At 48.6% G+C, this 21,644-nt stretch overlaps 1 protein-coding gene across 2 annotated transcripts in view; it reads right to left on the bottom strand.

Annotated features, from left to right (window-relative positions):
* Positions 1 to 21,644, bottom strand: part of EFHB (EF-hand domain family member B) — a 231,308-nt gene that overhangs the window by 37,813 nt on the left and 171,851 nt on the right. For both annotated transcript variants that reach the window (XM_086942169.1, XM_086942170.1), the window contains 2 exons: positions 18,143 to 18,350; positions 12,740 to 12,922 (listed from right to left, as the gene is read on the bottom strand). In XM_086942169.1, the coding sequence (XP_086798295.1) occupies positions 12,740 to 12,922; positions 18,143 to 18,350 (391 nt within the window). The remainder of the gene's footprint in view (positions 1 to 12,739; positions 12,923 to 18,142; positions 18,351 to 21,644) is intronic.

The raw sequence follows: 21,644 nt of genomic DNA, 5'->3' as shown, positions 1-21,644 counted from the left end.
AACAAATCTTGCCCGAAGGTTGGGTCATTGGTCCCCAGAACAGGTTATGAACCTATATGGCTCGATAAGTACTATGAAAGCCATGTATGGTTCAGAAGTGTGTGGCTTTGTGGATGCTAAGCAACTACAGTTAGAGGAAGATAAATACCTGCGAAGGATTTAAAAAATCCCCCAGAGCACCCAAGCAGTAATTGCGCACAGAGAACTGGGCAGACCATTCATTGAGGATCAGGTTAAGCTTAGCCCTATTATGGCATGGTTAAGAATTTGGGAAAATCCTGAGGAAGACTTAAGCGGACTAATTATGAGAGATTGTCTACTAAGGGATAAAGGTCTACAGATCCCATGGTTAAAATACATCAAGGCTACTTTAGAGGATCTAGACCGGAAGGAGCTCTTTACCAACCCAAATGCAATATCAAATTTTGACAAACTGCAGATTAAAAAAATGTTGCTTGAACAGTTTGCCACACGCAGAGCAGGAATAGAACTGTCCAAACGGTCAGTAAGCACCCATTGTCTCATTAAGAATAGTGAGGGAATGGAACCTTATTTGTATTGGATGCATAACTCTCAGGATAGGTTTTTAAAGTCTCGTTTTAGGCTCAATTTATTACCAAATATACTGGCTGACCCACCAGGTTTTACTTTAACAATTGAGCAGAAGGGTGCCTGCGGCTGCGACAATCGATCTCCGCAGGACACCCTTCAGTTTGTACTTTTGTGTCTTTTTTACAAGATGCCTAGACGCAAATTTTTGGTAGATATTTTAAAAGAGGCAAAGTTCCATCATGCTAAAACTGCTTTGCTCTTTTTACAAAGAGCAAATGACATGTGTACATTATGTTGCATTATGAATTTTATAAAAGTCTCGGTGAGGTTAAGAAATACAAGAGGACAGGGTTAATTAACGGTCCCAGATAAAATCCTTTTTTAACTTTTTAATCTATATCGGTGATTTTAGATGGAGTTCAGATATGTTATTTTTTTTTTGTGTTCAAAAACCTTTATTGCACCTTCAAATTTATACAGCTGAAGGCCTACAACCCAACGGGCTGGCCGCTATAACGATCTTGTAATCATCATGCAGTATCATCAAGTTATTGTCAGAATGTCAGACATTTTGAACACCATTGTAACTGCACCGATGAAGAGGCACATTGTAGTCATTATGTTAATCAGTACTGGTTCTTGATTTTCTATTTTTACAAAAACAAAAACAACAACAAAACAAAAGAAACTCAAGGAATCACATTGTGGTCATATTTTGTTTGATATCGGTCGTGTTTAACTGAGTCATGAAATGTTCCCCCATTAGAACTCCACCTGGTCCCTCCAACACTGCCTGAAATGCATGTTATTGTGAATACACCGGCTTCGTTGATCTCTACTCCCCAGTAACCTCCCCCATTCGTCCCACTATACTATTCTGCCAAATCTGGTGAAACCCATGGTCTATGGCTTCCCTCCCCCTCATACTCTGTGAGAACCCTCATTCCTCCTCACCCTCCCCATCCGACACATCCTGGTCATCTTCTGGCAGTGGATCACATATCTCCCCTCTATACACGTTCCACTTGGTCCAAATTTTGTTCCCCTTCCCCGGACAGGCTCGATTAGAGTACACCGCCCTTTCTGTTACAATCACCCTATCCATGTTCAGGCACCATTGCGTCTTTGTTGGCACTTCTGCCGCTCCCCATCGCTGTGCAATATCACGTTTCGCCACTATCAAGCCCACTGTGACCCAAAGTTGACCGTATCTGGATAGATCAGTAGGTTCCCATATATTTAGGAGGCACCTCTTTGGTTCAGGTAACAGTGAGATCTCCAATGCCTGTGATATTGTTCGCAGTATTTGTCTCCAAAACTCCTGGACCCTGGGGCAGTCCCATATGGTGTGAAAAAACGTGCCCTCCTCCCCGCACCCACGAAGGCAGTAAGGGTGTTGTGCTCTGTGAATGCGGTGTAAAATAGTCCTCGTGTAGTACACCCTATGTAACACTTTCAGTTGCACAAGTCTCAGTCGTGCGGAGATGCCTACTTCCTTAGGCGATGCTATCGCCTCATTCCATTCATGTTTGTCCATTTCACTAGTGTCTCCCTCCCATTTCTCCTTCAAAGGGGTCAGTGGGTCCGGTAAGTTGTTAAGTAGTTTACGGTACATGAGTGATGTCGCACGTTCAATCATAAAGTCAGTGAGAATGCGGTCTTCCAGCGGGGACGATTCTGGCAGATCCGTGTCTGGGGCAGAGCAGCCAGTAACGCATGTTGTATCTGAATATATCTATATAACTCCCGCTCACCCAGGTTGTAGAGCTCCCTCAATCTACTAAAAGGTACCACACCTCCCCTCTCCCAGAGATCCCCCACTGTAGATATACCTATAGTATCCCAGTGTGAGAACCCTCTGCTGTTTCTCATGTTACCTAAGGCTCAAGAGTCCCACAGTGGGGTAAGCTTGGTTATTCTCCCCTTCCATCCCAGTGTTGCTGTTGCTGTGTGCCATATTGCCACAGTTAGTCCGATGGGCCCCACCAATTTGCGCATTTTACGTTGGTCATACAACGGAGCCAATAAACTGTGCCCGGTCTGCCTGAAATGCTGGTTCGTTTTGTGGAGTGTGTATCCATTGGTTGATGGGTTTCAGGTGTGCCGCCCAATAATACAATTTTAGATTAGGGAACGCGATCCCGCCATCGTACCATCCCCTGTGCAATTTGGGTTGTGCGATGCGCGCCGGGAGGTTCCCCCATAAAAGATTGGATACCATTGCCGCCACTTTCTGAAAGAATCTCGGAGCCACCGGATATGGCGTGTTTTCAAGTACGTATAAAAATCGGGACAAAGCCATCATTTTATACAGTGCCGCCCTTCCCAGTAGCGTTAAAGGCAGCCCCGACCAAAACTTAACGTCCTGCTTGAGTCTTTCCAAGTGGGGCCCCAGATTTTTGGCCATGAACTCCGAGGGGTCCCTAGTAACCTGGATACCCAAGTATTTAAATGACGAGCCTGCTATCTTCAGGGGGCATTCTGCATTCAGTGTCGGGACCGGTCCCTTCAGTACATATAGTTCCGATTTGCTCCAGTTCAACGAATATCCTGACACCCTACCATGCCTATCACAGAGATGCAATAGAGCCGGCACCCCGCGTTCTGGGTCCGTTAGATATACCAGCATATCGTCTGCATAGAGTGAAAGCCAGTCCTCCTAGCCCTCCGCCCAGCGTATGCCCGTCAGGAGCGGCGAGGTCCTTATTAGAGTGGCTAGGGGTTCCAATGAGATCGCAAATAGTAATGGTGGAAGAGGGCACCCTTGACTTCTGCCCCTCCCCAGTGGGAATGTTCGCGAGATATGGCCGTTTGCTACTACCTGTGCAACCGGGTCAGCGTATAACAGTCTAATCCATGCGGTAAACCGGGGGCCGAATCCCAAACGTGACAGAACGTCAAACAAGTAGTTCCACTCTACAAGGTCAAAGGCCATCTTGGCATCAAGGGTCAATATCACTGCTTGTGTTGCGATCGATTCCGCCCTGGCCAGCACTCCATGCAGTCTGCGCAGATTCAATGCCGTATTTCTATGAGGCATAAATCCGGACTGGTCCGGATGTATGAGGGACGGCAGATGAGGCAAAATTCGGGTCGCCAAGAGCTTGGCGAGGATTTTAGCTTCTGCACTAAGCAGCGAGATGGGGCGATATGAGGAGCAATCCTCAGGTGGCTTCCCTGGCTTGGGGATGGCTACTATAGTTGCCAACCTCTGATCTGGTGGAAGTAAGCCCTTCTCTAAACATTCCTTAAACATCGCTAGTAGATATTTGCTTAGGCTCTCGGGCGTCACTTGATACCATTCTATAGGTATGCCGTTGGGTCCCAGCGCCTTACCCGGATTCAACGCATTAATAGCCATCTGGATTTCTTCAGCAGTAATGTCCTCATCTAACTCAGTTGCCACCTCCGAAGAAAGCGTCCGGACCTCTATCTGTTCTAGTGCCTCTCTGGCCATCTCAGGTGTTACCATGCTCTCAGGGGTGTAGACCCCCTCGAAGTGGGCTGCGAGCTTCTCAACTATTTGTTCTGGGTTAGTGTGCATCATCCCCAGGTTATCCCTCACTTGTTGGATTCCTCTAGAACTTCCTCTTCTCCTGTCGAGCCATGCCAGCATCCTGCCTGCCTTGTCTCCCACCTCATAAATCCTATTCTGTGTGTCTGTCATTTGCCCTTTAACCTGAAAACGTAAGTGGTCAGTGTAAAGCTGCTGTTGAAGGTTAAGTGCGTGTAACGTGGCCGGAGTGGGGTGTTGTTCATGTGCCGTTGTCAATTCCTGCAACGTTAATTCCAATTTAGCTAGTTCCTGAGCCTGTTCCCTTTTGTAGCCCGTGATTGAATTTATGGCTTGCCCCCTGAAAACCGTCTTATACGCCTCCCACACGACCTCTGAGGAGCGTACTGAGTTTACATTCTCGTTGAAATACTGTGTCGTCACTTTTTTAAGAGCCTTGCGAACTTGGGGAATCTTAAGATACGCAGCGTGTATGGGGTATATGCGTTTGCGTGACTTCTCCTGAGTGGAGATCGTAAGAGTAAGTGGGGAGTGGTCCGAGATTCCCCGGGGGTTAATTTCTACGGTGTCTATATGTTGGATACCATTTCCCAGGGCCAGGAAGTGGTCTATTCTTGACATACTGCTGTGCACTGCGGAGTGGAAGGTGTATTGTTTAGCCTTAGGGTGGGTGTACCTCCAGACGTCAATGAGACCCATGGCTTTTAAAAAACGTTGGAAGCGGGGGGGTCTCCCCGTGGGAACTGGCGTTGGGAACCTATCAAGTTGTGTATCTAAAATGGCGTTGAAGTCCCCCCTAAGAATAACGTCCCCCTCGGGGAGGGTCAGTATAAAGTCAGCCAGTTTCGGTAGTTGCACCGAGTGAAGTGCCGGTGGGATATATACAGAAACCAAGTTAAGGAGCCTACCCTCCCACTGTCCTTGCAGTGCCGCGAAGCACCCTTGATCGTCAGTCTTAGTTTGTAAGGGAATGAACTGTGAGGATTTCTGAATCAGGATACCAGTCCCCCTGGATTCCGACGTGAAGTCCGAGTGGACTATCATCTTGTAACCTCTCCTATCCATGGCCTTGGTTGCCCCCCGTCAAATGTGTCTCCTGTAGTAGTGCTATAGTGGGTTTCTGCCTTTTCAGTGCGGTCAGTACCAGTCCTCGTTTTACCTTATCACCCAGCCCTCTCACATTCCAAGTCAGTAATCGTAGGGATCTGCCCTGTGAATCTGTGTCTACTCTTTCCGCTCTGTGTGCTTGGTCATCAGCCATTTGCAATTATGAGGTCCTTGGTATTTCTGACATGATTCGTGTCATGAGTGCTGGCTTTGTACCTGTTCAATAAACTGCTTAGGGTCCTCATGGAAGAGCTAGACCAGTGTTGCATGTACCAAACCTTTGTCAAACCGCCCGTATGCATAACAGTATTCTTCGACCTTACATGTGTATTCCGAACTGTGTCAAAACAACCCCCCCCCTCACCCTCCCTCCCTGCACCCCTGCTTAACGGACTTCCAACTGCCCGCCACCCCAACTGAGCAGAGTGCTTAACCCATCCCATAACCAGAGTACTTGCGTGTAGGGGGGAGAGCGTCTCCCCGAGCAGGCGGCATCCCTGCTTACATCCGGGGCTAACCAGGCCAGCATCCATCTGCAACTGCAAACCAGTATGTCCATAAACAAAGACAGCGTCCATTATAGCCTCTTATGTTCCAGGTCATTCTTCTCCGTCGGCCCCTGCGAATCCATGAGGCGGGGATCCTCCCGCTCCTCCTCTGCCTGATGTCTACGACCCTGTCCGGCTATCTTCTCTGTGTCCGTGGTTTGATCTATGAGTTCTCTGCGGCTGGTCCGTAGTGCGCCAACCCTCGAGCCAATCCCTGGCCGCATCCGGGGAGTCGAAGAACCAGACCTTTTTATCTGCTACCACTCGGAGCCGGGCCGGGAAGAGCATCGAGTAAGGCAATTCTTTTTCTCTTAATGTCTTTTTCACCTCTAGAAAAGTTCCCCTTCTCCTTGAGACCTCCGCCGTATAGTCTGGGAAAAAGGACACCCTCGAGTTCTGGATCTGAATGGCTGGTGCCACTCTTGCCGCTTGTAAAATGGCGTCCCGGTCCCTGAAGTTAAATAGTCTCGCTAATATTGGCCTCGGCGGTCCTCCTGTCTTTGGCTTACCCCCTGGCACCCTGTGGGCCCTTTCCACAGAAAAGAAATGTGAGAGGTCCATCGCTCCCGTATCTTCCGATTCCGGTACGCCTAAAATTCAGACGTTGTTTCGCCCAGAGCGCCCTTCCTGATCGTCAAGTTTTTCTCTGAGTATTTTGTTGTCCGCTTGCAGTTTACCCATTTCGATTTGTAGTTCCGACACATCCTCGACTAAGGATTTGGTCACCACCTCAACTTGTTTACCTCTCTCATTCATCTTCTGGAGGTCCGCTCGTATCAGGGTAACCTCAGTTGCCGTAGACCCCACTGTCGCCTGTACCTGAGCCAATGCCGCCAGAACATCCTCCAGTGTAGCCTTCTTCGCCCCTTCAGCTTCCGTCATTTTCCCTGTGGGCTTGCGTTGTTCTTGGGGGGGAGTCTGCTTCTCATATGCGAATTTGTCAAGCTCGGCCTGCGTGGAGTTGTGCCTGGGGCCTCTGTTCGCCATGTTGCACCACCGAAGAGCGTTCTATTCACCCACAGAGGCGCGGTATCTGGGCAATAGGAGGGTGTCCCACGTACCTTCTGGTTGATGCCTGCGTGTAGTCGCGATAGTCACTCCGCAGTGAGTGGTACAGGCCTCACCTGGTGGGCCCTCGTCTGCTGGGTCTTCCGTTGTCGACAGTGCAGGATCGGGCAGCGCCCTGTGCAAGTTATGGACAATTGGGGTATCCCCCGCCTCTTTCCAGGTGGAGAAGGACTCCGTACACCTCTCCAGTACCCCCGAGCAGTGTCGCGGCTCAATCAGCCGACTGAGCCTGTAGGAGCAAACCGCGCAGTGGCCAGTTTAGTCGGGGCATATGTTGCCTTTCCTTTGCGCTGTCCAGCGCGTTTGCACGTCACTGATCCGGAGCCCCTTCTCTAAAATTCAGGCGTTCGACCTCCAAGCTGCCTAGCGTTGCTTATGTTCCAGCAATAAGGGGGAGGGGTGGGGTGAGGGGGGCCCAATTCCTTGCAGGCTCTCAGTACTGCCTGCACCGCGTCCCCCAGATGGTACACCTCCAAATGTTCACGTGAAAAAATTTCGGATCGCCTCACCACTCACCCGGGATTACCCCTGATCGTATTATGCCAGGCGAACCTTCATAGCTGGTCCCGCTTTTGTTTCTCGGAGTCTCTGCCCACGAGGCGAGTCCGCCGCCCAAGATGGCTGTTCCGCTCTTTCGGGCCGCGGCGTCCTCTATGTTGCGTTCCGTGCACTTTCTCCGGCAGCGCTCACTTGTTCGGGTCTCCGCCCGGCCCTTTGCCGCCTATGGATGCTCTCCGACTGTTTTCCCTCGGCTCGGCTGGAGGACCGGCACTTCCTGCCGGCAGCACCCGCCAGGACACCGCTTCCGTTCGGACTCGTTCTGCCCACTACGTTGCTGCTGCGAGGCGGACAGTAGGCCCCTCTTCTCTCCTTGTCTTTCCGTCAATTGTCGGGCCGCCGCTGTCTTCAAATTGCTCCGGTGGGCGCCGCACGGACGCCGGACCCAGTCCGCCCCGAATGGTAATAAAGTCTATAGGATAATTATAGCGGATTTATGTGGGAAGCCGCCTTGCCGCGGGAGCCTCCCTAAGCTGCGGCCGCCATCGTTGGCTGCTAGCCACACCCGCAGATATGTTATTTAATTGAATTTTTTAATTGTATATATGTACTTTTATGATGTTTTTTAATCATCGAATAAAGATTTACTGAACTGAGTGACATTTCAACGACTATGAGTGACACTTTCTCGTGAGCAAAATCTAGTCACAATACAAGGTGAACAAGTCTGGGCGAAGTATAACTTTTATCCATATAGGACATCTGGTAGCCTGTAAGCAGTATGTACATAGCTGCCAAGTTTTCAGACTGCTTATGTGTGAGATTTCCATGGGTTAGTGTACATTCCACTGCCCAAAGTGCGAAAAATGAGTGAATCTTTCTCACCAGTAGAAATAAGCAATGAAGTTCATATTGAGAGGTAAATGTCACAAATTACCCCCTATTGGGCTAGGAGTAGCAATAACTTGACAATATTGTTCATTTAACACCATTAACAGCCAATCAGAAGTAGGCTGACCCACTCAGTGCATTCTAAGTCCATTGACAGGATCAGAAACAGCCAGGGCCGCCCAGTGTGTTGGAACCCTGCCCACTTACAGCAGATCTACCCCTGCTTAATGCACTCTAACCCCCCTGCCTTCATCAAGAGTAATCCCAGCCATCTGAATTCCATTATAGTTCCATTTGTAGCCACCAGAACCAGTGTGCCCTGCGAAGTCCATTGTAGGCCATACAACCCTCAACAGTACCAGCCTCGCCATGACCCGTCCCATCTAGAGGCCCTTCCCCAGAATGATCCAGTCAGCCGTGCCTTGTGCATGCAAGCATTATATCCTTGGGGCCTTGTCAGTTCAAGCCATTCTGATCCCAGTTACAGCAACAAGAACCAGCTGATAGAACTGCTACTTGGCTTTTTTTGTCTGCCTGACTAGTATTTTAGTGTCCTAGCACAAACATTACCCAAAGCTGGCAGTTTCTCCTGTTATCAGTGCCCATTTAAAACAGGAAACATACGGGTAAAGCAGTTTGAGATGTACTGCAGAGCTGCTTTGATTGTCCGTGACAGATAAAGTAGTAAAAGGCAGAAAACCTGCATTTAAAATTAATACGGATTATTTGTATAAGATCCTGTTTATCAAGTCTTGGGTTTTGCAGAATCTTTAAAAATGGAGAAAGTGATTAATTAATCAGTGGGAAAGGGGGTGGTCGTACTGGCCTATCATTCGCCACTGGTCCTTATCCAGTTCACGCACAACTCACCTGTAGTGCCGCCTCAGTAACTCACTGCCAGGATGAAAGCTCGTATGTCATTGGGCCGGTGCTCTTCTGTGCTGAATATTGCACAGAGGGTGAGTTCCGGCCTGGCAGAGGCTGTGTGTGACAACAACATAGGCTGTACTGCACCTGTATCACGGCTCTGCCTGGCGCGCAGCCTTGGCCAAATTACTCACTTTATTAATGACCTTCACAGAGACTCCTGTGTTTCTCTGCGTCCCAGTCGGTCCGGCGGCGCGGCCTAGGACCCGCGGCCTCACACAGCACAGCACACTGCATGATGCAGCCTTAAGTTCTCCCAGCTGCTGACGGACTCGTCCAATGCCTGGCGGGCCGCACTTAGTTTGCGCCCGCGCGATGACCGCGATGTTGATGGCGATGCCTCTGATGATGCACCACGGTGGCCATGAAAGAGTCAAGTGACTACTCAAGTCACTCAATGCTGGCCGCCTCCCGCATTGTGTCCCAGTGCAGTGTTTGATTCTTGAGCAGCACTCGTACATCGCTGCTGCTCTGGGGTTCAATTGGGTGTACTAGGTAGTTTCAGGGGTGTCACTTTAAAGTCTGCATTTTTCCCCAGTGCTATGTTCAATTGTTTGTAGGGCACTAACCTCTTCATGGTGCTCTCAGGCAGGCCCAATTATGCCTGTGTTCACCCATGTTTGATACCAGGGGTAACGTGGGTTTTTATTGCGCAGACAGCAGCGCACCACCACCAGGCTCCTCGACTCTTGAGTCCCCCGCAGGTTCTCATGACCTGCCTACCACCTTACCTCACTTCCTCCAGGAGGTCACGAGGCAAACAAGGTCACCCACATCCAATTCCGTGGGCCCCCATGGTGCTAAAGCTGCCAATAGCAACCACGGATGAGAGCAGCTCCCCCGCATCCCCCCGCATCCCTGAGAGTGTGAGTCATAGTGGTGTCTGAAAGCCGCTCGGCGTCGCGGGCAGGAAATTAAATGTAACATTTTGGCAGTCTGACTCCAGAGCTGAGCAGACTGTTTAGGATCTTTAACTATTAACTTACTGAGCCAGCCACTGCTGGCAAGTCTGTGTGGAGCAACAGAGCCAGCGCACAGATGCAGAGGCGCCAGCGGCGCGCACTGTCATCGCCGCTTGCCATTTTCAGACTGGCATTAAAAATGCTAGACACAGCATTTCAGTGCGGTGATGTGGAACACCACACTGAAATGCAGTAGTCACAACTGCGCCCTCCCTAGCTACACCACTAACTGCATCTCCAAATGCGATGCAGTGCGCGCAATGAAATTTGTTTTATATATTTATATGTTTACTTACCTGTAAAGCTCCATAATCCATAGATTACACGATCCTTCTCCTACCTCGCTGCAAAGACCTGGAACTCCCTGCCTCTGCATCTCAGGCAATCATCGCACTGCCTCAATTCAGGAAGGGCCTCATGACATGGCTCTTCGGCCGAACTGCAGAACCCCTCCTCCGCCAGGGCCTTGAGACCCTTATGGGTGATTAGTCACACTTTACAAGAACCCTGATTGATTGAATAAAATACTTTTCAGTCCCTGTTGCTAGCACCTTGCTTTGGATGTCCCTACTAGCAGCTCCTTTGTTACTACAGATATGACCGACTTCCGCTGTGCTGAACATTGTTCTTCTCTGCCCTCCATCCCTTGGGAGTTTTCTACCTCACTCTTCCCATGCAGCATTCTTTGGTCTCTAGGTTCTCAGGGTGCACCTAACACTGCATCACAACACTTCACCACCTGCCCTAGATCCGAGACCCAGTGGAATAGGGAAAAGTGGATATTTCATGCAATGACCTGGAGTGATAGAGCTCTGGGCAATCATGGTGGCGCTTTAGGCTGGGATCTCACTGTGTGAAGGGAGTTGTCAGGAAGATCACTAGGGGAAGGAGCGAGCGGTACTAACTCAGATGTGTTTCTGAATGTGCCTTCTTTAGCGGTGTCAGGTACCTAGGGCAGGTGACAATGCTGGGTTCTTGTGTATTGATGGGCGGGACACCGGGGAGATTGGCAAGACACCAGGGGTTGTGTTACTGCTGTGGTCAGCCAGGTACATCAGTGCAGACTGAAGCCATAGGCCATATTCCAATGTGCTATCTTTAGTGCAGATTGGAACCCATACCTGCACTGAGGAGATGGTGGATTGAAAGACACCATTGGTCGGTCTTTCAATACGGACTGCCTAGCAGTCGGACTTTTGACCGGGAGCAGGGATTCTACCACAGTTATCTACACATGCCTGGCGAAGGTGGCCTGGAAGGCACCTTGGATACCTGTGCCTTCCTCCCAAGGGGCCCCCTGGTGGGGCGAGCAAACAGTGCACCTTCCTGAAGCTTCTTTAAGGCTGACCCTGCTTTGTATTACAGAGCAGGAACAAAGGGCCATACCCTCATGCAAGTGGGGGAACATCCATGGGGATCACAATGCCACACGTTTTGCAGTGATCCATATCTTAAAAGGCCCCACAAAACTGTCTACAGCAGTTACTGTAATACCAAGCTGCCCCATCCATGCAGAAAAGGGGCCCATAGCATGATGTGCCTCTATGGCGCTATGTGTAATAAGGTAATGGTATATCCTCATGGTTTTTTGGGGAGATGGATGAAATTAAGAGGGGTTGGAGGGGTGATGCAAGGCTGCCAACTTTTTAAAACGTTTTCCAGAAACGTAAGTGAGTAAAAAGGCCTCTTGAATAGGAAAGCAACACTTCAAGTAGTACGTAATTTTTGTGGAAAGTGGTAGAGTTAGGAGATTGTTAAGGAAAGATAGGTGGGCACCTGGTTCTTGTGTTCATTTTGTAAGAATCTATGTCGAAATCCCGCAGCCTTTTCCCCGCAGGGAATCACAATGCTGTCATTACAATGACCGCGTTGTGATTCCACATACCATTACTCCGCAAGTTGGAACAATGACTTGCGGAGGGGGGGCACTGGATGTTGGAATAGTATAATTTACTATTCCAACTCCAGTTGTGCGGACACTAGGGAAGGTGTTGGATTTTAAATCCAACACCTCCTCCCCACCTCCGCAAGTCGTTGTTCCGACTTGCGGATTAATGGTATGCGGAATCACAACGCGGTCGTTGTAACGACCGCGTTGTGAATCCCTGCGGGGAAAAAGGTTCAGGGTAAACGTTGTTTACCTTCTGTAGCACACATTGTACTGCTGGTCCGAACAAAGATCTCAGGGGGATGACATGAGGGTAAGGTGGTATACATAACATGAACTAAGGGTTAGATCAGGGTTTTTCAAAGTATGTCCTGGAGGGGTGGATCCATGCCAGATTTGTAGCATATTTCCGTTTCGATAAATGTAGTTATCTTACAAATCTGGCATGGATCTGGTCCTCCAGGACTGACTTTGAAGAACACTGGATAAGATTATCCTCCACAACTAGATGCTTCCACCTCAGGCTCCAGTGTGTCAGTGACTATTCTATCAATACTTTCATCACGGTTGAGCGTTTGGGGCCCACATAGAAAACCCCTGCTTTCTGGCTGGAAAACAAATGCACAGTTGCATATATCATAACTCTGTTGTGTTTCCCTTTAGCAACCCTTGCCATTCTAAGCATGGGACCTCTTCACAAAATCTTCATCCACACACAGCAGTGCTTATCGTTCACAACTTCAAAGGAAGCGTGACAGATCCAAAAGGTATATTATGTACTTACGAGCAGCAGAGGGACCGCCCACCACACCATTGATTGCAGAGGATGTGGTGCGATAGGTGTGTGCCACACGATCAGTTGGTTTCGTAAGAGTTTTGGGAGTCTTTCCTGTATCAGCCTCTTCTCTTGGCACGAGATCTTCGGACTTCGCCAGCACTGTCCCAGGACACTCACCACCAGGATTTGCTGTTGAAAAATAAAAGTTAAAGGATAGAACAGAATCACATAAAGGACTCCAAGAAAAAGTTGTGCAAGGATGGAAATATCTAACTACAACTTCTGAACTTTAACGCCTCCTTCATTTGGCAATTCAAAAAGGCTCACAAAAGTCCCTTTACGAGATAAAAACACTTTTTTGAATCAAAAATGAGCTTTAGTACAATACAAACTCATTTTTTGATTTTTCAAGTTGTTCGCTAGGCATCTAACTCTATATTAGAGGTTTTCTTTTATGCACAGCCGGATAGAGGAAATGCAATCTTCAATCTCAGGGCTCAACAAAGGGTGCTCAATGGATTATTTTTAGGGGTGAGGGGCAGTTTGGATGCATGTCCATTCAAAGTTCTGCCTCTATGGTGTCATCTACTGAAGAGGTTGTTTTAGTGATTTGACTAAATGTTGTCTTTTGCATTTTACATGGTCTCCTGTGCTCCCATCAATAGAAGAGCCATAGCTATTCTGTAGTGTTGCTTCCTTGCTTGAAACAACACCACATAATCTACTCATTTTCTGATTTAAGGCCTAATTTAGACTATGGCAGATGGTCTCCTAGGAAAACACTACCCTCCACGGAACTGGTGAACAACCATGTGCAACATTTTGAGCTCGCCCTGCCCACGAGGTGGGGATCTTTGTAATAAAAGTGCATCTGCCAGTGCGGCATATGCTCTTTCATCACTAATGAATTACAGGCAGGCAGCCGTGTTGAAAGGGCCCACTTGGCATTCTCCTTTGCTGTCCAGCAACAAATCTTTGAAGTGGGTGCTGTCGTTCCAAAGCAGACAACAAGTGTCCAAATTTGGGTTGGTTGCGCGACACCGTGAACTGGCAGCTCACCAGTGGACAGGCTTCTGGTCAAGGGTTTCCGCCAAGATAGCTGTCTGAGGTTCTATTAGCTCTGCCCCGCCTATTACCTCCCCTCTAAAATGGGAAACACAACTGAGAATTTGGAGGTGCTCCAACAAATGTCAAACTTTAAATGAGCTCCTTTGCCTCTGATCTTAAAAAATGAGGGTTTTTGTGGTCTTCTAAAATTGAACAGTTTGGCTGTTTATTACAATTTGTCTTTTTGAAACGTAGTCATGAAATAATTCTTTCTATTGTGCTAAGCTGTGGTTCCCTGAGAAACTATTGATGTCAAATGGTGATCAGCTTGTTAATTAATAATCAACAAATCAGAGTTTTAGGAAGGAGCTCCTACTGAGAGACACAGTCAGGTGGTGCTGCGTTGACACTCTATGAGGAGAAGAGCTGGGTCAAGGAGGCTTCTACTGAGTGAGACAATCAGCTAGCGCTGCGTGGACACTCTATGAGCGCAGAGAAGGGCTGGGTCAAGGAGGCTCCTCGGGCTGTGTCAAGGAGGCTCTAACTGAGTGAAACAGTCCGCTAGCGCTGCATGGTCCCTCTATGAGGAGAAGAGCTGGGTCAAGGAGGCTCTTACTGAGTAAAACAGTCAGCTAGCACTGCGTAGACACTCTATAAGCATGGAGACGTGCTGGGACAAGAAGGCTCCTAGGGCTGTGTCAAGGAGGCTCCTACTGAGTGAAACAGTCCGCTAGCGCTGCATTGTCACTGTTAGAAATGGGATTTCTGGTTGGCTGAGGCTTGCGCCAAAGCCAGTCAGAAACCCCCACTCTAGTCAGGGCAAGGGAGTTACACGCCAAGATAACCCCTGCTCACCCCTTGGCAGCTTGGCACGAGCAGTTAGGCTTATCCTGGAGGCAATGTGTAAAGCGTTTGCACAACACAAACACACAGCAGCAACACACTAGGCACACCACAAAAAGGAACTCCACGCAAGGTTATATATAATAATAGCCTTTGTATTACCATAAACACACTAGATCATAATCACACATATACACTGTGGCAACTGCCACTGGGCAGTATTACAGGGGATTATTTAAACCAGACAGGGCCACGTGGGCCACTGTTAGAATCAGCACTTAGTAGAAATAGCACTTAGTAGAAATAGCACTTAGTAGAAATAAAACTTCTAGAACATAGAATAATTGTAGCACAAAATAACAAGTGTAGGACACAACTAGTAACCACTGGTAAAAGGTAGGTACACACTACGCAATATTAATCACCATAGGCATAGGTCACATAGGGAAACATAAACTGACTAGCATAAACTATACTAGGCAAAACAACCTCCTAATCATGTAAACACATTTAAAGGTATAGAACATGCATAAAGGCTTTGTACGCAAAAATCACATTAGGCATAAACACAGTGCGCCCCTGGTGGGAGCATAACACAGGAAACTGTCCCCAGGCCAACTGGCGTCTCATGGGGCTCAAAGACCCTTTGTCCCAGATAGTCAGAGCTGGCTGCGCACGCAGGCCAAAAGCAACAATGCAAGAAAACAGCCTAAACGTGGCAGCTGCCCACTAATTGCTGGCTAGCTGTAGAGTCACCAAGAGGGGCACGGTCATTCACTGTGCCCCTTGTAGAAGAATTGCGCAATGTTGCAGCTGCCCTTGGTCACACGGGGCAGCTGGGGAATTGGCCAAACAAAAACAAGCACTGGTACTACCGTGCCTCTGGGCCTCGCTGGGGCTTTTAGGTGTCCCCACTGGGACTTTTAAATGGACATGGCCCCCAAGTCCTCCTTGGGACTTCTATAAACAATGTGGTCTAAAACGAAGTTAGTATCAGTAGGAGGGGAGGGGGCAGGCACCGGCAATGTGCCCCGACGCCCCCTCTAACAACTATGACCCCAGGAGCCCTGCACACCGGGCTCTGTCCTTTCGTACACCAGGCCTCCCACTCCCCCAGACGCTCTTTAGTCCCACTCACCAGGCTTTGAGGCAGACTCCTCCAGTTGGCAGCGGGGTAACGCAAGGCTCCTCTCCACGCTGTGGGATTCTCCCTGTAGGGCCCTCGCTGGCCACGCAGCACCACTTCTACCGCGGCGGGGGCAGGCACCGGCAATGTGCCTCGGGCCCCCTCCGCCTCAGATGCACAACAGCTGCAGGAAACGAGGCTCTCCTCAGTGCATGGGAGCCCCGCTGCAGACAGGCTGCTTCTCGACCCGCTCTCTGGGTCTCGCTCACGTCCCAGCGCGGGGTACGCTCCCGCCTGGGTTCTCTGAATGTGGCGCTTCCCGGGACACCGGCTCCCGTCGGCTTCCGTCTTCCTCTTTTCTCTCGGCCCCGCCCATGTAGCCACACAGGTTGCCTAACTTCCTGTTTAAGCCGTGCCATGGCGGTGAAAGCGGTAGTTTGTTCAGGGCAATGCGGGGTAGGCTCCTGCTTTACTACAAAGTCCCTGGCAGGGTGGGCACCCGCTGGGGGTACAAAGACACGGCACAAGGTCCCTGGCGGGGTGGGCACCTGCTAGGGATATTCAACAAGCGGCAAATATGTGGGGTTGGCACCCGCTCCCCAACAAGAATCCAAAGTCGGCAATTGCGTCAGGCAATGCGGGGTGGGCACCCGTGCCGCAAACGGGCACGATCGCTGGGGAAACTCCACGCCGGGGGTCCCCCCACCAGAAGTGATCGCAGCCTCATGCTGCTGCGCAAATCCGAAGCGCTGCTCCTCTGGGAACACAAACAAAACGCCTCTCCAGCAACGGGAAGCCAAGCGCTCCTCAGGGCAAATACCACAAAGCGCACTTTTAAAGATGAGAAATCAGGCGCTCCAGGCAAAATCCTGTAAAGTCTTTTTAGGACTGCAGGGGGGGCAAAGGCTGGGCACAGGGGCCAGCTCACAGGGCCCTCCAGCAGGGAGGCAGTTCCCATTGGCGGTTCCTCCTGGCGCCCAGCAGCAGCAGGCCCCCCTCAAGTCAGGCACAAGAGTGAAAATTTTACATGGGGTCACAGCCCCTTTTTCTACATATTTTCCTTTGTCTCCTAGCACAGGGTTAAGGGAAAACCAGATGCAACTGGTTTGGGAGCACTTGAGCACTTTGTTTGCTCAGCTCCACTTCTTCCATTCACAGGATAGGCTAGGGACATCAGGCGCACCACAGGGGGCGAATCCAGCATCGTGGAGGGAAGGCACAACCCTATTCAGGTCCCAGGTGCAACTCCTCCCTCCTATCTACAAGCAGATCTCCCCATTCACCACCGGGCAGACCCATCCTGACTCCTGGAGTCAGGCACACCAGCCAGCTCCAGCCAATCACAAGCCAGACAGTCAATTCACATTCACTGCTCAGACATGCCAACTTCTAAAAGTGGCACTTTTACACTAGACACATTAAATCTGCGCACACCATTACGCAGCATTTAATCTCATGAGTTTGCACATACCAAACTCGCCCCTGCACTCCCCACACATCAGGAACTACCATGGACACACATATCCATGCATTTCTATGGGAGGGCAGGCCAATCTCACCGCACGCACTCAAAGTGCGCACGCACTTTACACTGGGACACAGTGTTAAAGTGCGCAGAAGCCAAAAACAACTAACACCAGGTCACATTTAAGAGCAAAAAGTTTAGGGGTGAACCTGTCAAAAGGGCCAGGTCCAACAGCCACTCTATGAGGAGAAAAGCTGGGTCAAGGAGGCTTTTACTGAGTAAAACAGTCAGCTAGCGCTGCGTGGACACTCTATAAGCGTGGAGACGGGCTGGGTCAAGGAGGCTCCTAGGACTGTGTCAAGGAGGATCTTACTGAATGAAACAGTCAGCTAGTGCTGCGTGGACACTCTATGAGTGTGGAGACGGGCTGGGACAAGGAGGCTCCTAGCGCTATGTCAAGGAGGCTCTTACTGAGTGAAACAGCCAGCTAGCGCTGCGTGGACACTCTATGAGTGTGGAGAAGGGCTGGGTCTAAGTGGCAAAGCATTTGGTTTGGCGTTTGCTGGAATCTTTAACTGATGAAGACATTCCTTGCTGAAACACTGTGGGCCCGCTTCACAAAGGGCCTCCGCACTCATGGCGGAGGCACAGCACTTGTGGCGGAGGCCCCACACTTGTGGCGAAGGACCCACAGTCATGGTAGGACCTCTGCATTGCAGTTTCTCATTGCAGAGCTCTTGCCACGATTGCACACCCCCCGCCTTGCCAGCGGAGCCTCCTCATGCATGTGAATCAGGTCCTGCGTGAGAGAGAGGGAATTCTTGAAAAGTGCTGAAGGATAGTAACCCAGCTTCGTCTGGCGCAGTCTACCAGCCCCAGACCATTAACCTCACATTGACCAACTCTGTCAATAAAAGGCAGCACATACCTCTGGTTAAAATCTGCTCTTCCAGCTTCCCGATTCTCATATTGTCTTTCCAGTTCAAGAAGTTGGCAAACTCCATGAAGTTGATCAGCCCATCTTTGTCCACGTCGCAGTATTCCACCAAAGCATCCATGAGGTCAGGATGCAGCTCCAGGCCGAACTGGATGCACGCCTTGTTCAGTTCCTCCTTGTCTATCATCCCATCACCCTTCTGTTGGAAGAAAGGGAGCTCTGTTAGATGAGAAAGACTGAGGACCAAGCCAATGAGTCCAAATAGCTCTACGCAGTGATGAGTATGAACTTTCAGCCACATAAAATGTTAGATGGGGCTGTGGCAGGGCTTGCACGGGTCACACAATTATAACGATTTTCCTAAATCAGTTTCCAACATTTTCTTCCAGATTATCACAATGAAAAGGCCATACATGGTAACAAGAAAACAACTAACAAACAGACATTCTATTGTTTTTCACAGAACCAACTACTGAATTTGCCTCCACCCAACATATGTCTGGACATCTCACTCTCTCTGGTTTGTCCTCCCCTTTCTTCTCTCATACAGCACTCCCTCGCCTCTGCTACACTCTTTCTCTGTATCATATCTGGTTTATGGAAAAAAGGCTGAAATGACATTACATTTCGGTGAAGGTGCTGAGAGAAGTATGAAAGGGTAGGAAATGTGATTGACTTACCCTCCTGTCTCTGTTCATTAGTTTGACTGTTCCTGATAACACCACAGTTTTTTTCTTTACAATGTAAACACACATCATTGCATGAAAGAATATATTGTTGAGAAATGTCTGAAATGTCTAAACAGACTCTGCTTTTTTATGCACACCCTTTTGACTTTACCAGGGCCTCTTAAAGGTTCAACCTTGGCATTTACACATTGTTCATGTCTTAAACAGCAGTGATTCTCTCATCTCCCCCATGCATCACAGGCACTGCAACTGCTGTCTGACATCTTCACCCTATGCACCATCATCCCGACGAGTAGGAGTCCAGAAAGGCTTTGTCCTAGGCCAGCAGCACCCCATCTCCCTTGGGGACATCATCACTTCATTTCAGTTCTCTGACCACCTTTTCCACAATGACACATGTTTTTCCTCCCCTCTTATGTCTCTATATTATCTGTCAATATATATCAATGTTAACCCTTAGGAATGAGAGGTTTGGCCTTCCTAGCAGCATTGCACTGGAACAACCTCCCGTGGAAACTGCAATCTACGCTATACCTTAATGTTCACACCAGGGTTCTTTCGTTTGCTGTGAAGATTGGAGACAGACGTTGACCCTGTAAAACTTGTGCCATGATCAACCTTTGGGACTCACACTAATATTAAAATTAGTTAACTCAGATATATTTTGCAAAAGTACATTTTTGCTGATGTGTAGCCATGATATGCTATAACATCCAAATCCTTTCTCTATCATACGTTTCATTTCCGGCATCTCTTTTTTTAAATTTTTATATTTTATTGGTATTTTGTCACATATAGCACAGCACAACATAAACTGAAAATCTCCTGAATACTTATACAGCAGAAATGCAACAAGAAAAAAGAAATAATATAGCAGAAAACAGAAAAAGAAAGACACAAAAGATAAAGATAAATTGTTTGCGGGTTCCAATAGCATAGTGCACAATTACCTATGGACCTGTGGAGACATCCCGTCTCTACTCTTCCACTCTATCCCCTTTCCACAGCATTATTGGTTTCCATATTTTCTTCCCTAACGCCCTCCCCCTTCTGCCTTTCCTTTCATATATACCTTTTTCCAGATTATAAACTGCCAGTAGGCTAGCGAGCCACCGTTGCAAAGCTGGGGAGATGTCTCCAGCCAGTTCCTGGCGACCAATAATCTTAGGACAGCCATAGCTACAAATAGAAATTCTGTATACACGCTAGTAAAATCTGATGTAATTCCTAGTAACATTAGACCCGGAGTAAGGGTGATGTTAGCCTCTAGCGTCTGTGATAAAAAATACTCCATACCTTTAACGAGAGTATATAGTTGTGGGCACGTGGCAAAAATGTGTATAATATCAGCCTCTGGAGCGTTACAGCAAAAGCATGTAATCCCTGAAGTGCCACCCCACTGAGCAATTCTCGCCGGCGTAAAATAGAGCGAGAAGAGTGTTTTATAGTGCTGAGATTGCAGCTGGGCTGAACACAGCACTGTGCGTCCTAAATCCAGTGAATCTTGAAAACTACCTATCTCGATCCCTAACTTGTTAGCCCACTTGTCACCATGTTTCTCAATATCATCTGGTTTTGTGGTTACCAGGTCCGCATAAAAGCTGCGAATCGTCACCTCCCCGCCCCTTTCTATAGAATCCAGTATGCCATTATTAGTGAATCCTGCCACTCACCCCCGCATGTTGCACAGGAAGCTGCGGACCTGCAAATATTTTAAAAAAACTATTCCTGCTTATGTGAAACTTGTCCTGTAGTTCCCGTAATTGGATGATTCCAAGAGGGCCCATTAAATCACCTATTTTTCTAATCCCTTTTCCTGCCCAATCTGCCATGACTGAATCTGAAAATATTTCTGAGGGGAGGGATTTGTTTTTATATAACCGAGTGTACCTGTTAAATCTACCTAAACCAGCTCTCTTCAAAAAGGCATCCCATATTTTATGCGCTGCCCACACTGTCTTGAACTGCCTCCTTTTAAAATATGACCAATCCATACAGTTAAGGAATGCATTCTCCGTTTCGAGCCCAGGAACAGTTGCATAGACCTCTGTGGAATTGGCTGTGGTCCTAGGCTCCAATCCACCACCTCCTATCATGCCCTGCATATATTGCATAGCGGCTGCCCAATAATACAGTCTGAAGTCTGGGGCCCCCCAACCTCCTCTAGCCCTGGGGAGGGTAATAAATCTGTATGCCCTCCTTGTCTTCCTGTGGGCCCATATAAACCTATTCAGGACCTGTTCTAGCTTATTAAACAAACTGGCTTCAAAAATCTGTGGAATCGCTCTAAAAAAGTATAAAAACTTAGGCAAAATTATCCTCTTAATCACATTAGTGCATCCTGCCAAAGTTAAGTGTATATTGTTCATTCGTACCAGATCTGAAGTTACTTTAGCCATTAAAGGTGCCATGTTACATCCTACTACGGCATCCAAGTCTGCGGAGATCTCCACCCCGAGGTATACAGCGGAGTTCACTACACGGTGATCATTACATATAGCATGCGAGTTCTTAACTATCTGGGTCTTATCCTTGTTTAATCTATACCCTGAAGCCTCTCCAAACCGCTGGGCTTCCAGTTCTACCTCACGTATGGCTAAGGTGGGATTAGGGGAAACAATTGCCACGTCATCCGCGTAAGCGAATGTTTTAAATTGCTTGCTGTTGATGGTCACTGTGAGAATATTTATATTGGCTTCTAACCTCCTCAGTAGGGGATCCATGTAGAGCGCAAATAAGAGCGGTGATGCTGGGCACCACTGCCTAGTCCCTCTGCTAATCTGGACTAAAGACGTGTATCCTCT

The sequence above is a fragment of the Lissotriton vulgaris genome, chromosome 10 (assembly GCF_964263255.1).
Source record: "Lissotriton vulgaris chromosome 10, aLisVul1.2, whole genome shotgun sequence".
Taxonomy (NCBI): domain Eukaryota; kingdom Metazoa; phylum Chordata; class Amphibia; order Caudata; family Salamandridae; genus Lissotriton; species Lissotriton vulgaris.
Note: the sequence above shows the minus strand (reverse complement) of the source record. Positions and strands in the feature narration are given on the sequence as shown.